General features: G+C 43.2%; 1 protein-coding gene across 12 annotated transcripts in view; it reads right to left on the bottom strand.

The window, feature by feature from the left end:
• The window catches only part of gatad2ab (GATA zinc finger domain containing 2Ab), a 146,196-nt gene that overhangs the window by 74,931 nt on the left and 44,959 nt on the right, over positions 1 to 26,306 (bottom strand). For 10 of the 12 annotated variants that reach the window (XM_087975934.1, XM_087975933.1, XM_087975929.1 and 7 more), the window contains one exon: positions 1,168 to 1,235. The exons of 1 other annotated variant lie outside the window; for it this stretch is intronic. In XM_087975934.1, the coding sequence (XP_087832060.1) occupies positions 1,168 to 1,189 (22 nt within the window). In that variant the 5' untranslated portion in view covers positions 1,190 to 1,235. Of the gene's footprint in view, positions 1 to 1,167; positions 1,236 to 9,793; positions 9,860 to 26,306 lie in introns of those variants that run through there. One more of the 12 variants, XM_043721457.2, reaches the window with a different exon arrangement.

Genomic DNA, 26,306 nt, shown 5'->3' with positions numbered 1-26,306 from the left:
ATCCACTGACATGACAGTCATAGTTAATTGCCCAATGTATGCTCAGTTCATTTGAAATGAATACTTGATCCAAATAAAGTCAAAGTTCACACAAGATTAGCAGTTTCAAGAACATTGCTCCTATGCTACCACTCGCATGTTAGAGCATTTTTAACTCCCTGTGCTGATGAGCAACTCCATAAGGACAATGTTATCCAAAATATACCTTAAGGGAAGTAGGACAAGACACCAATTGGCTAAAGTCCCTCCATGCCAACCTGTTAGAAGACAATTTCAAGTTGGACGGAGACTGCTCAGCATTACAATCAAGGGACTTATTCACACAAGATTGTTGACTATTTTTAAAACGCAAATTGAAACCAGCAGGTTTTGGTTGATTCACTATTAAAGAACATTGTCATTTCACAAACCAACAGTTGGATTACACCACATAATATTTACAAGAACTGGGGGTCAGTTAGCTCAGTTGGCTGGACAGTAGGGTAGCAATGCTGACTAGTGCCATCAGCAGAGGTTCACAATTCCCGCACTGGCTGAGGTTACTATGAAGCATTCCCCTTCTCAATCCCTCCCTTGCCTGTGGCAGGGTGACCCTCAAGTTAAACCACCATCAGTGTTCTCTCAATCTAATGCGAGAGGAGCCTTATTGTCTGGTGAGACTTTTGTAACTGCACTTTACTGGAACATTAATGTTAGCACCCATTCCTCCAGATATTGTGCAACCCATCTTAATCTTAGTCACAGTCCTTAAGGCCATTTATGTTGCAAGATGCCAAGCCACAAGTTCGGCTTCACGACAGGTTGCGTCCCCCATTAAGAGATTTCCCATATTTGACACAGCAATATTTGGATGCTAAATGGGCAACGGTATTAGAGATACTGGGAAAAACAGGCTGTAACATATAGGGCTCATTGCTCCACACTGATGGTAATGTGCATACATTGGTAGATTTCCTACACAGGGGAGAGCATATACAAAGATATCAAAGGAATGCTGGAGAAATTAGCTTGGAGTGTACAGCAAGAATTACTAGGTGAGGTCATAACCCACAAGAACCAAACTCAGTCAGGTGCTACACCCTTGTAAGATACAAAACAACTCAAAACACTGTCATTAATTTAGCTTCCTTCTAAGTTCTAACACAAATACGAAATATCACCACTCACCTGGCAAATCCTGTAGAGCCATTTCCACATATGAACAACCTTGGTTTCCAGAGTAGCAATTTGCCCCCCTAGATAAGAAGAAAAAAGTGTAGCTTTTAATAAGGATATTTGCAATTTTCTCTGTTCGACAGTCAATACAAGCTGATTACAGATACAGTGAACTAGAGACATAACTAGAGGGTGACCTTAGCAGACCCCCAACTCTCTGTAGGCAAAAAATGAAGCCGGGGATCTTGTCCCTCCAAATAGCGCCTTCCTGGCTCTGAAGTTGGAGAAGTTTATCTGAAGTTTTAAAATGCTTGATGAGGTATGTAAATAGTCTTTTGGGACCAACTTCTGAAATAGCTATTCAATGGCTTGATCAAATAATCTTGTTCTGAGACATTCTACAAAGACTGATGATGAGACTTAGTCAACAGACTCTCAAAAATGTTAAAAAATACAAGCAGTTCAAGAGACAATAATTTATGTCTACTGTCATGGAACACATCATTGTTAAAATAGAAGTGGCACTTCACTCTTTCAGCATTTATACAAAGAAAAAATATTTTTCTCTCTAATAAAACAAAAGCTTTTGGGAAACAGTGAGATGGTGAAATGCTCCTCTCTTGCTAAGGCCTCATATCTGTTGACATTGAAGTGTATTCTCAAATTTCATTCAAAATATGGTTAAGATACAGCTTCAGAACTTTGGCTAAAAATCACAACACCAGGTTATAGTCCAACAGGTTTAACTGGAAGCACACTAGCTTTCGGAGCGCTGTTCCTTCATCAGGTGATTGTGAACAATATCTGGAGGAATGGGTATACCCCAGTCCAACACCGGCATTTCCAAATCATCAGAATTTTGGGTTTGACTTCACAATCTTTTATTGCAGACCATGAGAACTTAGAAAATAAGGTGTTGTGGATTGTGCGGGATGAATGAAGAAGAAAGGCTGAGACAGAAGAGGGCAGGAGTATGAAGAGAGCTGTATTTTAGTTATGTAAACAATTAATCATGGATATCCATAATCCCTTCTTGATTATTTCAGAAATTGGAGAAGAAATTTCCAAGTTCTTCAGCCTGAAATTGGTGACAAATTACCTTTCTGAAATTTTGCCTTCCTATGAGACTGAGGAGAAAGTGAGGTCTGCAGATGCTGGAGATCAAAGTTGAAACTTTATTGCTGGAACAGCACAGCAGGTCAGGCAGCATCCAGGGAACAGGAGATTCGACGTTTCGGGCACAGGCCCTTCTTCAGGAAGGCACTGATTGAGGGGATCTAATGGTCTTTTCACACTTTTCCACTAAACTATCATCGCTCTCCCCAGTCCCCAATACAATGGCCCAGATATTCTGGTGGCCAGATAATCATTGAGGCAACGGGACCACATGGAATCCCTGAAACACCTGGCTTTGTGGGAATTGCCTAGAAAATTCTGATTGGTAACTGCCTGGTATCTGGAAATGTATTGAAAATGGTCCTTAAAGTCAAACTTTGGAAGCTTCAGCAACCAGTTAAGCTTATAACTGGTCCCCAATTTACAGGTGCAAATACTTATGGTCTACAAGGGTGTATTAGTATTAATTTTAAATATCCAACAAACTCGTCTATTTGCCCTAATGAATGGCTATTTTACATTGGTACATAATACAAAACAACCCTGAATATGAATTGATTTATGACTGCACTGAAGAGAGGAACCTATTCATAAAGTGCTTGTAATAATAATCTATATAAAAGTATAGATAATTAAAAAACCTACTATAACTCTTGGATAACTACTAATTTGGCCATCCTACTTGCTGGAACAGACACCTGTCTGATCTGAAGCCACCATTTGATTTGTCAATCACACTCTGCTTGCTAGACAAGACAACCACTTGAACCAACTGCATTCCCTCAAGTTGCACTGGACCAGGCCAGCATGTAACACACTAGTCGATTAACAATCATAGTCATAGAGATGTACGGCACAGAAACAGACCATTTGGTCCAACTTGTCCATGCCACCCAAATATTCCAACCTATCCAGAAATCAGGAGACAAATCTAAACATAATTATTCTACATCAAGCTGTTAGATTGCCTTGGAAATGAACAAATAAATTCCTAACCTAAACTGGACTGGCCGGGCCATAATTAATTCACTTACTTGGAAAAATATAACTGTTTAAAAAGCTCACTACACACCTTTCCAATTTCTAAAGAATATTTTTATCTTCCTTAGTTGAGGTAGGATGTAAATACCGAGCCAATTGAGAAGCATGTGCACATCATTAAGCCCAGCTCTGATGTACATCCTAAATGAGTAGGCCTGCTGCACTCCTAACTTTCTAGAGTTTCCCATACACAAACGGGAGGGGCACTCCCTCCTGTATGAATCATCACGTTCAGTGGGCATGAGGGGGAACTGGAGAAAAATACAGTCAAGTAGGTTGTTAAACTTATTTGAGATCCTTTGGATACAAACTCTTCCAATAGGGAAAAAAGTGGAGATGTAGAGTAGGATTACTAGAAAACCATGTAATACCTTTTTCACAATGATCGTTTTAAAACTAGTTCTAAATTTAAACCAAGCAAGGCTACTGATAACAGAAGTAGAAAGTGAGGTCTGCAGATGCTGGAGATCAGAGCTGAAAATGTGTTGCTGGAAAAGCGCAGGTCAGGCAGCATCCAGGGAACAGGAGAATCGACGTTTCGGGCATAAGCCCTTCTTCAGGAATGAGGAAAGTTTGTCCAGCAGGCTAAGATAAAAGGTAAGGTGGAGGGACTTGGGGGAGGGGCGTCGGAAATGTGATAGGTGGAAAGAGGTCAAGGTGAGGGTGATAGGTCAGACTGGGGTGGGGGCGGAGAGGTCGGGAAGAAGATTGCAGGTTAGGAAGGCTGAATTCGATGGATTAGACTGAGACAAGGTGGGGGGAGGGGAAATGAGGAAACTGGTGAAATCCGAGTTCATCCCTTGTGGTTGGAGGGTTCCTAATCGGAAGATGAGGCGCTCTTCCTCCAACCGTCGTTTTGTTGTGGTCTGGCGATGGAGGAGTCCAAAGACCTGCATATCCTTGGTGGAGTGGGAGGGGGAATTGAAATGTTGAGCCACAGGGTGGTTGGGTTGGTTGGTCCGGGTGTCCCAGAGGAGTTCTCTGAAACGCTCCGCAAGTAGCCGGCCTGTCTCCCCAATATAGAGGAGGCCACATCGGGTGCAGAGGATGCAATAGATGATGTGTGTGGAGGTGCAGGTGAATCTGTGGCGGATATGAAGTTTCCTTTGGGGCCTTGGAGGGAGGTGAGGGGGGAGGTGTGGGCGCAAGTCTTGCACCTCCTGCGGTTGCAGGGGAAGGTGCCGGGAGTGGAGGTTGGGTTGGTGGGGGGTGTGGACCTGACGAGGGAGTCGTACTGATAACAGAAAACAGATTAGCTATATAAAGTGAGCCGTTAGCATGGAAGAAATGTTAACCTGAAGATCAAAATTCATGATTTTTGAAAATAACAATGTGTTTATTCAAATACCCTCCTAAAGTAGCAGCCTTTAGCATAAATACATTTATAGATATCTTATAACTTACGAAACATGTAAAAGGAGAAACAGATAGCTGCTCATGTTGAGGATGTGCAGAATGTACATTTTGAGGAGGTTTTTAAGGACAATGAGCAACGTTACAAGGTGGAAAGGATTAGGGAGTTTGAAAGTCAGGGTGAGACAACTGAAGTGTGGCTCTGACATCAGAGGGTAGAAATATGAAGATGGAACACAAAGGAAGTCAGAATCAGAATTCAAAATGAGGAGACAGTTCTCAGTATGATGGTGCTGCAAAGTTCAGATGGAGGGGACTGTAAAGTATGGAAGACAACCTGCAGAGATTAATTAAATGGGAAAGGGTAGATGCAGGGTAACAGAATTTCACTGCGGAGATCAGAAAGAAATTGCAAATGCAAAAATTAAACAAATCATAATAAGCAAGTTAATAAGCAGTAGTTCTGTCAGATCTGAAAAAGGAGAGAGCGGAGTTACTTTGCCAGGTTATTTGTGTACCACAAACAATCGCCTGGCATTACACTTAAATAGAACAAGTGAAAAGGATTCAGTTTGTTCTGAGGAATGGTCTTGGAAATATCAATCCATCTATTCTGCTTGAAATGCTAATATTGTGAATTTTAAGCAGTGAGAAATTTCAAATGTCTATCGTTGTGATGCTAAATGCAGTGTCATCCACACAACTACTGGAAGGTTCAGAGATCAGCAAGGGAAAAGACACACATAACAATTTGTAAGGTATATGAGACTGTGGCTCAGTCACATTTCACTTTCAAAACTGTGAAAGACAGCCATGGACCAGGGACATAACCAGGTTCAAAGCCTTTAACTGCACTGAGTTAGCTAATTCCAAATAAGACAATGATTAAATGCCACAACTGTGATTGGGGAGAGGGAAAACAGGCTTCCAACTGATTGCTACAAAGGAACAGATGGAAGGGAGATGGGTCTAAGAAAAGATCGAAGTGTTAAATATTTTGAAGGAACTTCCCTACTGATATAGGACGTAAGGTGACATAACCTTAAATTTAGGGCCAGGTCTTTCTAGGATTGAAGTAAATAAATGCTTCCTTCAAGCACAAGGTGATAGGAGTGTGGAAGTCAGTAATTGATTTGTTACTGCAAAACAAAACTGAAACCAATAGCTTCCTTTTACAATGCATTTTAATGTTTCTGTCCACATAGCCCAAAAAGAATTAGAACATATTCTAATGCACCTTTTCCTTCCCCTACAAACAGAGCTTCAATCAGTATCAAAAATCTCTTAATCACTTTGTAAATAAAACACACCAGAATGAAATACAAGTCACAGACAGACAAATTCAGAGTATAGCTACAATTGTCAAAGAGTAGCCTTTAAATTACAAGGTTCATTAATCTAGTCTATTCTCCTGATGGTTGAGGTTAACTGACCAGACGTCTGACAAAGTAAACAAAATGGCTGCACTTAACCTCTTGAGGGCCACAGTAGCTGTTCCCTCATTCTAAACTACAATTACAAAATTAAGCAGTTTTTTGCCAGTCAATTTTAAGAGTGATGAAATTAAATTCCCTTTTCTTGCTTTCATTATACTTTAAGAATGTAATTTTCAAAAGTTAAAGCCCATTCCAAAAGTAAATGTAAATTTTGCTTCTTTTCTCCTTTCACGAAAAGAAAACTGAAGAGGTAGGGGGCTAGGCTATGAAACTAATTTGAACAGCTGAAAAATAAAACCTCTGTCACCAAATGCAGCTGTGGTTCTTTTCCAACAATGCACTCACTCATCAGTGTCCCTCACTTCCAGGCACATATATAGACACACACATATACAATGGAAATGCAGAGAACTGCCTGTATCTAATTGGTTTGAAGCTAGATGCTGATAAAGCTCTGCAGTCAGTAACGTAGGTCCCAGGGCTGTCCAATATTTAAATATATGCCACACTTGTAATGGATGCTGTCATCTCTCAGCCAGCCTGGAAAGGAAGCTCTCCAAATTGCAATGTCTCAAACTTTTCTCTGCCAAGGAGAAGCTGGGGTTGGAAACATAAGAAAGAGGACTCCTAGACACCAAGAATGTTTCACCTCCAGCAATTCATCCATATAACTGAGGACCAGCAAGATGACAGAATTGAGAAAAGGCAAATAATCATTATCTCCATTGAACCTGACCAAGGAGTTAAATTATAACCAGCTGAATGGACTGGAGATAGAGCTCATGCTCCTACCATTCTTGGCCAAAAACACTTAATCCTATTATTATTTTAAAAGTTGAACCTTCATTTTTTTGACAATTGATGGTGTAAGAGTGCACAAAGGAAGACCCATGAGCACTGCAGGACAAATGGAATAAGGTCAATTTCCTCAATGAAATGAAGTACATATATTTTTTAAAAGTTTAAAATTAATTTAATGCTGCAGACATCATGGGACAGAAATCTGGTTTGGGCGATGGCATGAAGCAACTAAAATCAAATTTTACTCTGCATCCAATTAATATGATTACCAGACAATAATGAACAAATAATCTAAGACTGCCCACTTTGTGACATTACTCCAAGAAAACATTCAACCCCCACAACCATTACAAAAAGTAATTTACTCCCCACTTACTCTACTGGCTGCCAATTCATGCCTACAAGCACACTAAGGTGACCTGAAACAAAATCCTTACACTATTTTTCTCTCTGAACTCAAAGAGGTCATTCAGCCTACAAAGTCAGTGCTGGTGCGAGCAAATGAAGCCATCTATTCTGATCTCAATTACCTTGCCCTTTCATATAGAATCATACAATCAAATATCTTTGAATTTTCTTCCTTCATAAATTATAATAGAGCTTCTAGCTTTATGATAGGTTATTAGAATATGGAATACTCTGTGGGGATTATAAGTTATCATCCTTTTCATTCTTGATGACACCAGAGCCAATTCTCCACCCATTTATAATGGTCTCCAGTAAATAGAGAGATTTGTTAATTTTGAAAACCTCTGTTCAAATCACCTTTTTGCTGTTCCAGTGAAAAACGATGCAATAGTTTGAGATGTTCTTCACAAATCTTTCCTTCCTATCATTCCTTACTACAGTGGCGAATCTTTCTTATTCTACCAGAGTGTGTTTAAAATTGTGACAGGATCATAGAAATGCAAATTATTTAAATTGAGAACCTAGGAATACTGGGACAGGTGATTCAGCCCCTCAAGTTTGTTTTTTGTGAATTATTGATATTGACATCATTCCAGAGTACTCTGGCTCTAATTTTAAGATTAAACCCCTGATGACCACTCGTCCATTCTTAACAGAGAAGGGAGCTCTCGCCATCAAATCCTTTCATCATCTTAAATGTCTCAATTATATCACCCCTTAATGCTTAATATACATGGTATACAAGGCTAGTTATGCAAATTTTCTTCATTTCATTATGGCTGAAGTTTTGGTGTGAAGGAAGCACATGACAATCATCACTATCAAGTGCTGTTGTAGAACTACATCTACTTTTTCCAGGAGCAAAGTTAGCTGTGTAAGAAAACTGAAAAGCAGCTAGTATTCTATAGGAGCAGGATTAGGATATTCAGATCCTGGAGCCTGTTCTACCAAAGCTGATTATCTATCTCAACATCCTAGTCCTGTGCTATACCCAGATCCCTTGATATCATTATTAACTAGAATTCTATCAACCTCAATCTTGAACTTAATGACTGAGCTTCTGTGGATCTCAGGGATCTGGAATCCAAAAGATTCACCACTCAAGTGGCGTTTCTCCTTCATTTATTCCTAAATGGCTTGCCTTTTATTTGGACACTATAGGAGGGAAGGGTTACTGCAATAACGTTGCTGAAACAACTGCAGAAGTTAAATGCCTAAGACCAGATCATCTGCCCATGCCCTCAACTAGAAGCAAACAGATGCCATGGGAAAGTCTAGACAAAGGAAATAAAGATAAAAATGTCTTAAAAGAACCAATAGTGAAAGCTCAAATTACTTCATAATAACTAACTGTAAACAGTTTATCTTGGAGCTATCTTTGCAAGCTTCCAGATTGGCAGCCTCTACTTTAACCATTGCACATAATAGATATTACAGTTTGTAACTTCTAGAAGATGGAAAAAAAAATCAACTGAGGGGAAAAGATGACCATTCAATATCCAACTCCAACAAAACGTGGCTGCATGCCATATAACCCAGGAACAGTCATAGCTTTGATCCAGTGTGTATGGAGTGAACTGATCTCAGAGCAGTCTGGCATTACAAAAAAACCTCAGTCTGTTTTTTTTCCCCCCAGAGGAGAGAAGGGAAGAAAAAAGCAAAGGAGAAAAGATGAAACTGTAGCCAGTATTTCTGATATTCACAAAAGCATATGCATGGACATCGAGATAAACAATTTCCAATCATCACTGTAAAGCCAATACCTAAACTAAGGCCTGAAGAACAGCCACTTGGACAATGTTCAGGAAGTGGTTGGGCACATGGCCAGAAATATGGTATGTTGGTGCAGGAGGAAGACAGGATAAAAATCTGTAGATAGGGATGGGCAGAAGAGTGAAGAGAAAGTAGGGTGGTTGGGGTGAGAAACAGGACTGGAGGACAAAGATGTGGAGGTATGACGAGGGCATTAAGCACAGATTATAAATCAATAAAGTCGTTTTAAAACAGATATACAATAGACCACAAAGAAACACACTGCAAATTATGCTGAGTTCTGGAACAGTACCCAGACTCATTAACCCAGAGCATGTGTGATAGGGTGGGTGGGACAAAAAGGAGACTCTTATTTTGACACTGACAAGGTCTGGCTACCAGCTGAGTTAAGTGCCACGACTGGGGCTCAAGAATGGAGATAGTGGGGTGGAGAGAAGGAAAGAAAAACTCCCCATCGCACAAGCCCCTCAAACTCTTGGCTCGTTCCCAGCCCTGAAACCTCCTCCTGCCTCTCTCCTTTCAAAGGGAAACTGCTAGTGTCTGAGTGTTGGGGCAGTTTCTTTTGAACACATTGCAGTGTGCTTTCCCGCAGCACACACTCCTCTGTGGAGAAGGTGGGGGGAGTGGGTGAGGGGGGGTAAGGGGGTGGGGGGGGGGGTAGAGGTCCCTTTAAATCACACAAGTCACTCAATGTAACAAACCGCACCTACCGGCGGCCCAATGTGGCGGTCTGGCCAGGTTTGCAGGCGCTTTCCCCCAGCCTAGTCCCACTCCAGCCAGGCCGTGCCCACACTCTCCCTCTCCCACACCAGCCCGGGTACCCCTCCTCCCCGAGCACCGGTCACTCGGCGACAGGAACAAGTCCCCCGGTACTCGAGGTGGACCGCCGAACAACGCGCATGCGCGGGCCCACTCCCTCACCCCCCCAATCACTCTCTTAAAGGGACAGTGCACCTCACAGGGGAGCAGAACGTGCTCAGCAAAAACTCCATACCCATATTGATTGCACACACACACACGTATACAATGCGACCCGTCTACTCTCTTTAATAGCCACCCCTTCCAGCTTAGAGTCACAGAGGCCCGCAGCACAGAAAAGCCCCTTCGGCCTGTCAAGTCTGCTCCAGCCAAAAAATATTAACTATTCCAATTACCCTAACTATTCTAAATAATCATAACTATTATAATCCCATTTTTCTGCACAGCCTTGTATGCCTTGGTATCACAAGTAAGCATCTAAATGCTTCTTAAACGTCATGAAGATTTCTACCTCTATCACTCTTTCAGGCACTAAGTTCCAGATTCCCACCACCCTCTGGGTGAAAAACGGTTTTCCTCACATCACCTCTAAACTTCGGTCCCTTACCTTAATTCTACGTCATTGATTTCTCCAGCAAGGGGAAAAGTCTTTGTCCAGCCTACCTGTGTCCCTGATAATTTTATGTGTCTCAACAAATTCGACCCCATTCTCCTCTGCTCCAAAGAAGACCAGTCTGTCCAATCTTTCTTCATAACTACAACTCTCCTGCCCAGGCAACATATTGGTAAATCTCCTCTGCACCCTTTCTAGTGCTATCACAACCCACCTATAAAGTGATTTCTTGAAATGTACACAGTACTCCAGCTGTAACCTAAACAACGTTTCATACAGTTCCAACATAACCACCTTGCTCTTAAACTGTTTACATTGGTTAATAAAGGTTAACTATGGTGAACTATCCCATGTGCTTTCCTAACCACTTTGTCTACCTGTCCTTCTAGGTTAAGGAACCGATGGTCAGGCATACCAAGGTCTCTGATCCTTGGTGCTCTCCAGGGTCCTACCATACATCATGTATTCTTTTGCCTAGTTTCCACCTTAAGCAGCAGATTCCCTCACCCCAGTCTCTCCTTAAATGCTATTCGTTTTCACCTGGCAACACATACTGCCTCCTTACCACTTTCTAGGTTGCAATGACTGAAAATTTTGAACGTTGGAAAACATTTCACAGGATTTCTTAAATGTACAATCATGGTGATTAAGCTGATGATGCAAGAACTTGGTCAAATATGAAGGGCCTAAAGAGAGAGGTCAAGGGGTTTATGGAGGTACACCAGTGTGATTAAAATAGAGATGAGGGGTGGGCAGGGGACCGTCCATCGATGTTATGCCAGTGAATTTGATACAAAAGTGTGGGGGTAATGCAGAACAAATTAATTTGGAGGTGTAGAGTGTGTGGGCAGCTTGAGATTACCTGAATGCAAGAATTTACAATTTTAAATGTGTGGTGTTTTGGTGAACCAGGAGAAAATGCACGTGAAGGATAAGCAGCAACGGTAGAGTGTAGGTTAGATTGGAAAGCACGGAGATCAGGGTAACAAAGAGAATGTAGACTTCAGAAGCAGAGATATATGAAATAGAAACAGCAGTACACCATACAGCTCCTTGAGCTTGCTCTACCATTCAAAAGATCATAGCTGATGTACTTCCATAGTCCTCACCTACACTAAATAACTTCAATTTCCCTGCCTAACAAGAATCTAACTACTTCGGTCTTAGAAATATCCACTGACTCCACCTTCTTAAACAGAGTGTTCTAAAGTCATGTATCCCTCAGAAAAAAATCCTCATTGTGGTCCTGAAAAAGTGATCCTTATTCTTGAAGCAGCATCCCCTCATACTTGGCTGACCAACAGGAGGAGATATCCTTGTCAAATGAGCTAAGGGAGGAGCAGCGGTAAGTGACATTGTATAGAAGAAACTAGACAACCTTGAGATGCAGATGACATGGAGTCAGAAAGTTAGTTTGTGAATGCTGAGATCATGCACAATCTGCTTTAGCCAGGAGCAGGGAGAAGAGTGTAGGTGTGCGTGGGTGTGTGGTGTTGGGAAAAGACACAGCTATGGGGCAAAGGTCCAGTCTGTGGTGGTGAGGGATGAGTGAGGTGTGTAATACCTTTCTGGTGGTGGGAAGATGAGAGATGAAAAAATTTAAAATTCTTAGATCGTACTCCTGCCCTTGGTGCAGCAATCCCTTCTGGAATCTGAAGGACAGCACAAGCTGTTGACTGGTTGGATTCTGAACAATGATCACTTTGGCAAGGTAACAAGGTAACAAGAGAACAATCCATGGAAGCATGCAACTTCAGGAGTAAAGGAAGGGGGTTGGGAAAGAAACCATGCTGTTTTCTCAGTAAAACAAAAGCTTGCTTATTATCCCTTAGAGAACATCATCAAGCTGGGGGTCATTTGTTTTAATATTCCTGATCAACCCCTGCCCCGACTCTCTGTAGGTTTAATTTTTAAAAAGTTTTTTTCTAGTTTGTGAACACAGTCACAGTAAACAGTGGGAGGGAAGGAGCCACCAAAGATTCTCATTTTTGAATGGTCTCTTCTGGAAGTTGACCCTTGAGAAGTTGTGAGGAAGGGTCACTCAATCCTGAAACGTTAACCCTGATTTCTCTTCACAGATGATACCAGACCTGCAGAGCTTTTCCAGTTTTTGTTTCTGTCTGCTGGACATGGTCTGGCTGGGTTTTAATGGCCGCCTTTTCCTTCCCCACAACCTCCTCCACTCCACTGCACACCCCTTTGCCCACCCCCCTCCCCCATCCCCAAATCAAACAGCCAATATTCAGGCTTATTGGAAAAAATGCTAAATTAATGAACTGATAGAAAGTATCTCAACACAAGTCTTTGCTCTTAGAGGTTTTTAAAAAAAATCTTACTTTTCTTAGTTGAGACAGAGAATTGACAATGAGGAGAAAGTGAGGTCTGCAGATGCTGGAGATCAGAGATGGAAATGTGTTGCTGGAAAAGCGCAGCAGGTCAGGCAGCATCCAGGGAACAGGAGAATCGACGTTTCGGGCATTAGCCCTTCTTCAGGAATGAGGAATGTTGGTCCAGCAGGCTAAGATAAAAGATAGGGAGGAGGGACTTGGGGGAGGGGCGTCGGAAATGTGATAGGTGGAAAGAGGTCAAGGTGAGGGTGATAGGTCAGACTGGGGTGGGGGCGGAGAGGTCGGGAAGAAGATTGCAGGTTAGGAAGGCGGTGCTGAATTTGATGGATTTGACTGAGACAGGCTGGGGGGAGGGGAAATGAGGAAACTGGTGAAATCCGAGTTCATCCCTTGTGGTTGGAGGGTTCCTAGCCGGAAGATGAGGCGTTCTTCCTCCAACCGTCGTTTCGCTGTGGTCTGACGATGGAGGAGTCCAAAGACCTGCATATCCTTGGTGGAGTGGGAGGGGGAATTGAAATGTTGAGCTACAGGGTGGTTGGGTTGGTTGGTCCGGGTGTCCCAGAGGTGTTCCCTGAAACGCTCCGCAAGTAGGCGGCCCGTCTCCCCAATATAGAGGAGGCCACATCAGGTGCAAAGGATGCAATAGATGATATGTGTGGAGGTACAGGTGAATCTGTGGCGGATATGGAAGTTTCCTTTGGGGCCTTGGAGGGAGGTGAGGGGGGAGGTGTGGGCGCAAGTCTTGCACCTCCTGCAGTTGCAGGGGAAGGTGCCGGGAGTGGAGGTTGGGTTGGTGGGGGGTGTGGATCTGACGAGGGAGTCACGGAGGGAGTGGTCTTTACGGAATGCTGATAGGGGAGGGGAGGGAAATATATCCTTGGTGGTGGGGTCCGTTTGGAGGTGGCGGAAATGGCGGCGGATGATGCGCTGTACATGGAGATTAGTGGGGTGGTAGGTGAGGACCAGTGGGGTTCTGTCCTGGTGGCGGTTGGAGGGGCGGGGTTCAAGGGCGGAGGATCGGGAAGTGGAAGAGATGCGGTGGAGGGCATCGTCGACCACGTCGGGGGGGAAATTGTGGTCCTTGAAGAAGGAGGCCATCTGGGATGTGCGTTTTTGGAACTGGTCCTCCTGGGAGCAGATGCGGCGGAGTCGAAGGAATTGGGAGAATGGGATGGCGTTTTTACAGGGGGCAGGATGGGAGGAGGTGTAGTCCAGGTAGCTGTGGGAGTCGGTTGGTTTGTAGTAGATGTCCGTGTTGATTCGGTCGCCTGAGATAGAAATAGAAAGGTCGAGGAAGGGGAGGGAGGAATCTGAGAATTGACAATGCCAATGAGTAAGTAGCAGAGGTCACCAAGTCAGTCCTTCAAGTTGCTACAGATACAATTCATCCATTTCACCAATATATTTCCCCCCCAGTATCCTACATGGAGGATTCAATGCTTAGCCCATGATACCTATTTCCCCATTTACCATAAAAGCCATCTAACCCTGCATCACTCAGCTGCTGCTGAAATACTATCAGTGAGAACTGTGTCTGAAAGTGCAGCTGACTCAGATGCTGAGACTTAAATCATGTGCACCCCAGCCCTGTAGTAATTATGAATGAGAATGCTTTGTAATCCTGTTGTAGATTTTGAAATTCTGAGTTCAGTACAGATTCAAGAGTGAGATTAAACCTGGAAATCAAAGTAAGTCAGCAGCTGTAGCTCTCTATTATACTGTTCAGCCTTGGGATTTGGTTTACAATAGAATCCAGATAACTGTCAGATCTACAAGGAGAAAACTAGCTGCTCTATCGACAGTGCACTTACTTCTGGTCTGTGAGCAACAAGCAGCCAATCCATAGAAGCAATGGAAAGGATTCAGTTAAGTGGGAAGTTCAGAAAGACTTAGATCTTCAGTTTTCAAAGGAGGCAAAAGAGTAAGTAAAACATGTACTTTTATGATCCCTTTCACATGGTAAAATGCACCAATGTGCTTCACAAGCATCACCAAACACTGAGAACAAGTTACCAAAAACTCAGTGTCAGATCATTAAGGAAACAGCTTTGAGAGAGAATTCCAAAATTTAGGACTCAGGTCACCAGGGGATGGCTTGTAATTGTGCACAAAGGTTAAAACTGGAGGAGTGGAGCCTCCTGGTATTGCTAGATAAGGAACAATACAGGTCAGTGAGCAGCAGGATTTGATAAGTAAATGGGACCTGACACATTCTCAGACATGGACAGCAAAATTTTTCATTAGCTGAAGCTTACACAAGGCAGAAGAGGAGGGGCCAAGTAAATTTGAGTGATGAAATAAGAGTTCCTCCTCACTTACCAAACTCTGGCACAATGGTTATAGCAGTAATACTTGTACAAGGTAACCCCTAGTTCTGAATCCAGAGTTGCAACAATACCTTTTTTTAAAATTCACATGTTGAATATGGGCATTACTGGCTGGGCCAGCATTTATTGTTTGTCCCGAGTTGCCCTCAAGGTGAGCTGCCTTTTTGAACCACTGTAGTTCATGTGTTGTAAGGGGACCCATAATGCCCTTAGAGAGAGAATTCCAGGATTTTGAACCAGTGACAATGAAGGAACAGCGATATATTTCCAAGTCAGGATGCTGAGTAGCTTGTTGCAGAATATGCAGGTGGTGGTGTTCCCATGTATCTCATGTGCCCTTATTCTTCTGGATGCAAGTGGCTGCGGGTTTGGAGGGTGCAGTCTAGAGATGTTCAGTGAATTTCTGCAGACATCTTTTAGATATTGTACATCTGTGGTGGAGGGAGTGGATGCTTGAGGATGTGGTGCCAATCAAGTGGGCTGCTTTGTCCTGGATGGTTGTCAAGCTTCTTGAGTATTGTTGGAGCTGCAATCAGGCAAGTAGGAAGTCAGGAAGTGAGTTACATGCTACAGTATCCCGAGGCCCTGAACTGCTCTTGTAGCCATTATATTTACATAGAGAGTCCAGCTGAGTTTCTGATCAAGACTAACCCCCAGGATGGTTATCGGGGGGGGGATTCCGTGGTGGTAACACAGTTGAATGTCAAGGGGCAGTGAGTAGAGATGGTCTTCTATTGGAGATGGTCATCGCATGGCATTTGTGAGGGGTGAATGGTACTTGCCACTTGTCAGCCTAAGCCTGGAAACTGTCCAGATCTTGTTGCATTTGGACACAGACTGCTTCAGTGTCTGAGGAGTCACAAATGGTGCTGAACATTGTGCAGTCATCAGTGAACATCCTCACTTCTGACCTTATAGAACATAGAACATAGAAGAATACAGCGCAGTACAGGCCCTTTGGCCCTCGATGTTGCGCCGATCCAAGACCACCTAACCTATACTAACCCACTATCCTCCATATACCTATCCAATGCCCGCTTAAATGCCCATAAAGAGGGAGAGTCCACCACTGCTACTGGCAGGGCATTCCATGAACTTACGACTCGCTGAGTGAAGAACCTACCCCTAACTTCAGTCCTATATCTACCCCCCCTTAATTTAAAGTTATGCCCCCTTGTAATACCCGACTCCATACGCGGGAAAAGGTTCACACTGTCAACCCTATCTAACCCCCTAATCATCTTGTACACCTCAATCAAGTCACCCCTAAACCTTCTTTTCTCTAATGAAAACAGCCCCAAATGTCTCAGTCTTTCCTCATACGATCTTCCTTCCATACCAGGCAACATCCTGGTAAACCTCCTCTGCACCCGTTCCAGTGCCTCCACATCCTTCCTATAGTATGGCGACCAAAACTGCACACAATATTCCAGATGCGGCCGCACCAGAGTCTTATACAACTGCATCATGACCTCAGGACTCCGGAACTCAATTCCTCTACCAATAAAAGCCAATATGCCATATGCCTTCCTCACCGCACTATTTACTTGGGTGGCAACTTTCAGAGATCTGTGTACATGGACACCAAGATCCCTCTGCTCATCCACACTACCAAGTATCCGACCATTAGCCCAGTACCCCATCTTTTTGTTATTCTTCCCAAAGTGAATCACCTCACACTTAGCTACGTTGAATTCCATTTGCCACCTTTCTGCCCAGCTCTGCAGCTTCTCTATATCCTGCTGTAACCTGCCACATCCTTCCTCACTGTCAACAACTCCTCCGACTTTCGTATCATCCGCAAACTTGCTCACCCAACCTTCTAACCCCTCTTCCAGGTCATTTATAAAAATGACAAACAGCAATGGTCCCAAAACAGATCCTTGTGGAACACCACTAGTGACGGCACTCCATGAAGAAACTTTGCCATCAACTACTCCCCTCTGTCTTCTTCCATCCAGCCAATTCCTAATCCAAACCTCCAACTCACCCACAATGCCATACCTCCGTATTTTCTGCAGTAGCCTACCATGGGGAACCTTATCAAACGCCTTACTAAAATCCATATATACCACATCTACCGCTTTCCCCTCATCAACCTCCTTCGTCACCTTTTCAAAGAATTCAATAAGGTTTGTGAGGCACGACCTGCCCTTCACAAAACCATGCTGACTATCCTTGATCACATTATTCCTATCCAGATGTGCATAAATCCTATCCCTTACAATTCTCTCTAAGACTTTGCCCACAACAGAAGTGAGACTCACCGGCCTATAGTTACTAGGGTTATCCCTACTCCCCTTTTTGAACAAGGGAACCACATTTGCTATCCTCCAGTCTTCTGGCACTACTCCTGTAGACAAAGAGGACATAAAAATCAAGGCCAATGGCTCTGCAATCTCCTCCCTTGCTTCCCAGAGAATCCTAGGATAAATGCCATCAGGCCCAGGGGACTTATCTATTTTCACCTTTTCCAGGATTTCCAACACCACTTCTCTACATACCTCAAAGCCATCCATTCTACTTATTTGTGACTCAGTATTCACATCGACGACAAGGCCCTGTTCCTGAGTAAATACTGAAGAAAAGTATTCATTCAGTGTCTCCCCAATCTCTTCCGCCTCCACATGCAACTTCCCACTACTATCCTTGACTGGACCTATTCCTACCCTAGTCATTCTTTTATTCCTAACATACCTATAGAAAGCCTTAGGGTTTTCCCTAATCCTACCGACTAAGGACCTTTCATGTCCCCTCCTTGCTGCTCTTAGCTCTCTCTTCAGGTCCTTCCTGGCTACCCTATAACTCTCAATCGCCCCAATTGAACCTTCACGTCTCATCTTGAGATAGGCCGCCCTCTTCCATTTAACAAGGGATTCCAATTCCTTATTAAACCACGGCTCCCTCGCACGACCCTTTCCTCCCTGCCTGACAGGTACATAATTATCAAGGACACTCAATAGTTGCTCCTTGAACAAGCTCCACATATCATTTACACTCTTGCCTTGGAGTCTACTTTTCCAAGCCACACATCCTAAGTCATGCCTCACCGCATCATAATTTCCCTGACCCCAGCTATAACTCTTGCCCTGTAGTACACACTTATCCCTCTCCATCACGAGAGTAAAAATCACCGAATTATGGTCACTATCCCCAAAGTGCTCACCTACCTCTAATTCTAACACCTGGCCTGGTTCGTTACCCAGAACCAAATCCAGTATGGCCTCACCTCTTGTTGGCCTGTCTACATATTGTGTCAGGAAACTCTCCTGCACACATTGAACAAACACTGACCCATCTAACGAACTTGAGCTATAGCTTTCCCAATCAATATCAGGAAAGTTAAAGTCCCCCATAACAACCACCCTATTACTGTCACTCATCTCCTGAATCACCTTCCCTATCCTTTCTTCAATGATTCTAGGACTATTAGGAGGCCTGTAAAAGACTCCTAATAGGGTGACCTCACCTTTCCTATTCCTAACCTCAGCCCAAACTACCTCAGATGGCAAGTCCTCATCCATCGTCCTTTCCACCACTGTAATACTATCTTTGACAAGCAATGCCACACCTCCCCCTCTTTTACCCCCACCTCTGACCCTACTAAAACATTTAAATCCTGGAACCTGCAACAGCCAATCCTGTCCCTGTTCTAGCCATGTCTCCGTAATAGCCACAACATCGAAGTCCCAGGTACCAACCCACGCTGCAAGTTCACCTACCTTATTTCGTATACTTCTTGCATTGAAGTATACACACTTCAAGCCACTTTCCTGTTTACAGACACCCTCCTTGGAAATTGATGCCATGTTCCTAACCTCCCTACACTCCAGGCCCTGCACCCTGAAGCTACAATCTGGGTTATGATGGTGGGAAGGTCATTGATGAAGCAGCTGAGATGGTTGGGACTAGGAAATTACCCTGAAGAACCCCTGCAGAAATGGCCTAAAACTGAGATGACTGACTTCCAATATGTTTCTATATGCCAGGTACGAGACCAACTAATGGAAAGTTTGCTCCCCGATATCCATTGGTTCCAGTTTTGCTATGGTTCCTTGATACTACACTCAGTTAAACACAGGCTTGATGACAAGAGCTGTCACTCTCACCTCACCTGTGGAATTCAGCTCTTTTAACCATGTTTGAACCAAGGTTGTAATAAGGCAGAACCTAAAATAAGTGTCACTGAGCAGGTGCTGCTTGATAGCACAGTTGATGACACCTTCCATCACTTTCCTGATGATCAAGAGTAGACTGATGGGGTGGTCACTGGTCAGGTTGGATTTGTTCTGCTTTTTGTATAGAGGACACAGGTGGACAATTATCTAAACTGTCGGGTAGATTTCAGTGTAGATTTTGTTCCTGCTCTGTCCCATTTAGCACAGAAATAGCGCCACACATCATGATGGAGGGTGTTCTCAATGTGAATACATGATTTTGTCTCCATAAGGACTGTGTGGTGGTCACTTTTACTGATAGTCATGGACAGGGGCACCTGCAGCTGGCAGAGTGGTAAAGATTAGGTCAAGTATATTTCTTCTCCTCATTGGTTCCCTCACCGCGTGCTGCAGACCCACCCATGGAACCTGACCAGCTCAATCAGTAGTTTTGTTGTCAAACCACTCTTTGTGGTGAACACTGAAATCCTCCACCCTGAGTAAATTTTGCATCTTCCTTACCCTCAATGCATCTTTCCAAGTATTGTTCAACATGGAGGAGCACTGATTCATTAGCTGTGGGGCGACTGTATGTGGTAATCAGCAGGAGGCTTCCTTGTCCTTGTTTAACCTGATGCAATGAGACTTCATAGGGTCCAAAGTCAATAATGAGGATTCCCAACGCAATTCCGTCTCAACTGTGCCACAGGATATACCCAGAGATGGTAATGGTGGTGTCTGGGACATTATCTGTAAGGTAAGATTCCGTGAGGGTCATTTTGTCAGGCTGTTGTTTCTCTCATCTATGATTCAGCTCTTCCAATTTTGGTACCAGCCTCTAGACGTTAGTCAGGAAGATTTTGTAGAATCAACAAGGTTGTTTTTGCTGTTTTCGTTCCAGTGCCGAGGTCAACGTCAGATGGTCATTCCGGTCTCATTTCTTCGTTAAGACTTTGTAACAGTTGTTACAGCTGAGTAGCTTGCTAGGCCATTTCAGAGGGCAGTTGAGAGTTAACCACATTGAAGTCACAGGTAGATTTCATTAGGTCATTAGTGAACCAGATGGGTTTTCCCGACAATTGACAATTTTGAAGCAGATTCGTAATTCCAAATTTTTTTTACTGAATTCAAATTCCACCATCAGCCATAGCGTGATTTGTACCTGGGTCTCCAGAACATTAGGCGAAAGTAAGGATTACAGATGCTGGAGATTAGAGCCAAGATTAGTGTGGTGCTGGAAATGCACAGCAGGTCAGGCAGCATCCAAGAAGCAGGAAAATCAACGTTACAGGCAAGAGCCCATCATCAGGAATGGGGATCTCCATAACATTAATTGAGTTAGTCTAGTGATAATAGCACTAGGCCACGGCTTCTTCAATAACTTGTTAATTAATTCAAAGATAATTTACAGCAGTATTGAGATGCCTGTGCCATCCCATCACATATGCACACACAATTCTGATGTATTCCTGGACACTGATCAACATGAATGATTTGCAATGATTTGTAGGCATTACGGATCCCAAGAAAAAAATAACATCAATAACTGTCCCTTAGATTGGAACCCCAAACTTCTCATCTGCCCACACCATTTTCTCCCTGCGATCAAGCCTTTTGCAAGGCATACAAATGTCAGTTATATCAAGTACACAGTTTGCAGCACTGAAGGTCACAAGTCGAAACATCGAGTCAGTATACAGTTATTCAGTAAATGGCAGGACTATTAGGAGCATTGATATACAGAGGAATCTTGGGGTGCAAGTGCATAGCTCCCTGAAAGTGGCAACACAAGGTCAGTCATAAGGCATGCTTGCTTTCATTGGTCAGCGCACTGATTAAAGAAGATGGCAAGTTATGTTGCAGTTGTATAAGGCTTTAATTACACCACATTTGGAGTACAATGTACAGTTCTGGTTGCCCCAGTATAGGAAGGATATGGAGACTTTGGAGAAGATGCAAAAGCAATTTATGAGGATGTTGCCTGGACTGGAATGCATTAACTATCAGGAGGGTCTGGACAAATTTGGCTTGTTTTAGCCTATCGGAGTTGAAACTTTATTGCTGGAACAGCACAGCAGGTCAGGCAGCATCCAGGGAACAGGAGATTCGACGTTTCGGGCACAGGCCCTTCTTCAGGAATGAGCAGAGAGTGTTCAGCAGGAGAAGATAAAATGTAGGGAGGAGGGACTTGGAGGAGGGGCGTTGGAACCTATCACATTTCCAACGCCCCTCCTCCAAGTCCCTCCTCCCTACAACCTATCACATTTCCAACGCCCCTCCTCCAAGTCCCTCCTCCCTACATTTTATCTTCTCCTGCTGAACACTCTCTGCTCATTCCTGAAGAAGGGCCTGTGCCCGAAACGTCGAATCTCCTGTTCCCTGGATGCTGCCTGACCTGCTGTGCTGTTCCAGCAATAAAGTTTCAACTTTGATCTCCAGCATCTGCAGACCTCACTTTCTCCTCGAAGATTTTAGCCTATCGGAGGCTGACAGAAGTATACAGGTCATTCTGCTACAACGTGCGTTTTGCAAATGCAAATTCATGAGAACACGAGTGACAAATTAGAGACACTGTTTCTAAAGCGCAAACTTTCAAAGAATGTATTGGTTATATTGCGATTCCAGCCCCATTATTTAAATGGTGCTATTTTCTTATAAAACGAGAATGGAACTACTATTAGAGGAGAGCTTAAGCTCAAATTTGAAGATGGCACTTTGTACTTCCCTCACTTCAATTCTATGAATAGACTGAATAATTTGGTGCTCTTCTCCTTAAAGAAAAAGATTTAGATGAGATTTGATCCAAGTGTTCAACATCTTAGTTTCTGGAGGCAGGGGGGAAGAGAGAGAGAGAGAGAGAGAGAGAGAGAGGGAGAGGGAGAGGGACAGAGACAGAGAGAGGGAGAGAGAGAGAAAGAGAGGGAGGGAGAGAGAGAGAGAAAGAGAGGGAGGGAGAGAGAGAGAGAGAGAAAGATCGAGGGAGGGGGATCGAGATGGGTGAGGGGGGAGAAAGAGAGCCATAGAGATGTTCAGCATGGAAACAGACCTTTCAGTCCAACCTGTCCACGCCAACCAGACATCCCAACCCAATCTAGTCCCTGCTGCCAACACCCGGCCCATATCCCTCCAAACCCTTCCTATTCATATGCCCATCCAAATGCCTCTTAAATGTTGCAACTGTACCAGCCTCCACCACTTCCTCCGGTAGCTCATTCCATACCCGTACCACCCTGTGTGTGAAACAGTTGCCCTTTAGGTCTCTTTTATATCTTTCCCCTCTCACCCTAAACCTATGCCCTCTAGTTCTGGACTCCCCGACCCTAGGGAAAAGGCTTTGCCTATTTACCCTATCCATGCCCCTCATAATTTTGTAAACCTCTATAAGGTCACCCCTCAGCCTCCGACAGTCCAAGGAAAACAGCCCCAGCCTGTTCAGCCTCTCCCTATAGCTCAAATCCTCCAACCCTGGCAACATCCTTGTAAATCTTTTCTGAACCCTTTCAAGTTTCACAACATCTTTCCGATAGGAAGGAGACCAGAATTGCATGCAATATTCCAACAGTGGCCTTACCGATGTCCTGTACAGCCGCAACATGACCTCCCAACTCCTGTACTCAATAGTCTGACCAATAAAGGAAAGCATACCAAACGCCTTCTTCACTATCCTATCTACCTGCGACTCCAATTTCAAGGAACTATGAACCTGCACTCCAAGGTTTCTTTGTTCAGCAACACTCCCTAGGACTTTACCATTAAGTGTATCAGTCCTGCTAAGATTTGCTTTCCCAAAATGCAGCACCTCGCATTTATCGGAATTAAACTCCATCTGCCACTTCTTTGCCCATTGGCCCAGATCCTGTTGTAATCTGAGGAAACCCTCTTTGCTGTCCACTACACCTCCAATTTTGGTGTCATCTGCAAACTTACTAACTGTACCTCTTATGCTTGCGGGGGGGAGGGGTGGGGGGGGGGGGGGGAAGAGAGAGAGAGAGAGAGAGAGAGAGAGAGAGAGAGAGAGAGAGAGAGAGTGTGAGGGGAGGAGAGAGAGAGGGGGGGGAGGAGAGAGAGAGAGAGAGAGGAGAGAGAGGGGGGATGGGAAAGAGACTTCTCTGCCATAACCATTTGATGAATTCTATTCTGTGAGCCTCTGAACCCACCATTTGCTTCAGATACACTTCTCTAGCTTTAATCTCATACCAAGGGATGTACAGGTGAATGTCCAATAAAAAAACAGGAGAAAAACTGTAATATGAAAATATAAAATGAATAGTAATAAGTAATATGTATTGCCTTACCAATACTAACAATTTTGAATAGAACACAGCATAATACATAACTTAAAACACTAAACATGCTACATTTTTTAACTTGTACAATAGGATTAAAAAGTTTACAAGGGGGCAATAACACCAATTTTTTCATTTCCATATCCTTAGCAGTATTCGCATCGTTCAACTCCTTTGCTGGCTTTGTATCTCTCTCATAATGGATTATACTTTAGAAAAATCATGATTTTTTGTAAAGATATACAAACGATTGTATAGAGTCCAACAGATCCTAAATGGACCAAATAATTAATCATCTGAAATGGAAAGACATAATGAGTGGAGGGGTTTATGGAGGGAATTTGAGAGTTTGAGAATGCAAGGTCTCTGGAAATCTTGCATTAGAATCTTTTTGTCCAAGGGTAATTGATAAGGCACCGATAAGTGTTCCAATAGCAGATGAGTTGAGGTGGATGTAGAAATGAGGAATATCGGAAGATGGAAGTAGGCATCTTGGTAATGGAGAGGATATGTGGTCAGAAACTCATTTCAGTGTCATATAGGCTGAAATATGCCTTCTAAGTGAGTGCTCCAAGGTTCAGTGCATATTGACTGGCATAACGACATAGTGACTTCTGGTTTCAAAAGCTGATGCTGTGCACAGACCTCAGAGGTCCACATACCAAAACAAAATAGACTGAGCATTGGTTCCAAAGGTCTGGTTCAACCTCAGATAGTGGACAAGTGAGTGAATGCGTCAGTGGCTCAGGAACACAGCTTGTTAGTACAGACCAAAAAGAGTGGCTTTGTTTTCCTAATATTTAGCTGGAAAAAATTTTCTTCATTCAACACTGGACAGTAGACAAGCAATGTAACAAACTGGAAATAGTTCAGGGGATAAGAAATAAGTTGGTGAGGTAGAGATAGGTGACAGCAGTGAAAACATGGAACTTCACACTGTTTGTTTGGATGATGCCATAGAGTAACAACAGGTAGCTCAGAAACAGAAGGGGAATCCAAGGACAGCTCCTCAAAAGACTTCAAAGTTAAATGGTACATAGTAAAGCATTTCATGCTGCAACAATTCAAATGAAGTCCCTGCCATCCTCTCATCACTAATTATGCTAAATTGGAAGCCCAACTAAAACTCTATCATTCTCCAACCAGAGCAAATACTTCTCTTCATTAATCCTAATAAAGTTTTTTCCCAACTGAGAACTTCTATTAAATCTCTCTTTCATCTTTTCTGCTCCAGTTGGATCCACAGAATGTATAGCACCAAAACAGGCACTTCAACCGAAATGATACCAACGCATACCATACATACCTCCTCCTTCTATTCCTTTCTCCCTCCCGTGCTCATCTAACTTGCTTTTAAATACAATTATGCTATTCACCTATTTTATGTGGTTGTGAATTATATATTCTAGAAAAGAATTATTCAAGTAGACCCATTTCCTTGCTCTTTTCCCACAACTAATTCAGACAGACACCCAATGTCCTTTTGAAATTATTGACTTCTTCCATCATCCATTCAGATGTTGCACTGCAGATCATGACTTGCCTCCAAGGTAAAATAAATTCTCAGCTCCTCCTGTTTCTTTTGTGAATGATCTAAATCTGTATCCTCTGGAAACTCTCCTTCTATCTTTCTTCAAAGCAAGAGTATCTTAACCTTGGTATTGTCTGGTGAATCTTCATATGTTTCCTACAGCTTTAGTGTTCCTTCTGTAATGGCTGCTAATTCTATTCTAAAGTGTGCTTCCTTTGATTGTGCTAAGAGGATGGTGTAAAGAAGTAGCCATGTCAAAATGGGGAGAATGTGTTTGTCAAGTCCGCCCACTTGTTTTTGCTTCTTCAAATGCGTCATGAGTCTGCCTTTACACTAGGCCAGTGCTGCTTCTTTGGCATGCAGCCAATTGAAAAACGATGCATTCTGATGAATCATTGCAGCAAAGTAGTCACACTTTCATTAGATCCAACACTTCTTTGCAAAGCTATTGAAATGATTAGCTTAAAATGGGTTCCAGAGATAATTATAGTGAATTCACTTCTGCTGAAATCAGGAATAAAGTTGGGTGGTTAGGTGAATATTATCAGCAACAGTTAGACTTGGCACATGGTTCACAAAAATATCTTTTGTCAACAGACTCAATTAAAGGATTCTGAATTTCACCCAATGATTAAATGGGCTGGGATTCTCTACCTTGGAAAAGATGACAAGCTTGACCGGAAAAATGACTTCAAGATTATCAGAGTTTTATCGACTAGATTGTAAGACAGGATGTTTCCACTTGTTGGTGAGACAAGAATATGAGGTATTCACTAGTAAATCCAAAAAGGGAATACAAGAGGAACATTTCTCCCAAGTAATGGTGAGAACATAAACTTGCTACTACAGTTTGGCATTTCAGGGAAAGTTAGGTAAGCAAGGGTGAGAAAGAAACCAAATATATTGCTACGTTTGGGTGGACAGGAGTGGTGGGGGAGTCCTGTGTAAAGCATAAGTATCAGGATGGATCTGTTGGGTTGAATAACCTCTTTCTGTATACTTTGTAATATTTGTTACCGGTTTTTCCAGTCATTCACTACCACAATGACATTTCAGTGATCTCCCTCATCGAAAGATCAAGCCTCTATTATGAAAATTGTGGTGGTGGTGGTTGGGGGAGGGGGAGGGGGGGGGGGGGGGGGGAGAGGAGTGGGGCAACTGAAAGAAAGTTTTAAAATAACAAAAAGGAAAGAGATAGAGGC

This window comes from Chiloscyllium plagiosum, unplaced genomic scaffold (genome assembly GCF_037043375.1).
Source record: "Chiloscyllium plagiosum isolate Xiang-an unplaced genomic scaffold, Cpla_swu_hap1 HiC_scaffold_28, whole genome shotgun sequence".
Classification (NCBI taxonomy): Eukaryota; Metazoa; Chordata; class Chondrichthyes; order Orectolobiformes; family Hemiscylliidae; genus Chiloscyllium; species Chiloscyllium plagiosum.
The sequence above is the reverse complement of the archived record's forward strand: the minus strand, read 5'-3'. Positions and strand labels throughout refer to the sequence as shown.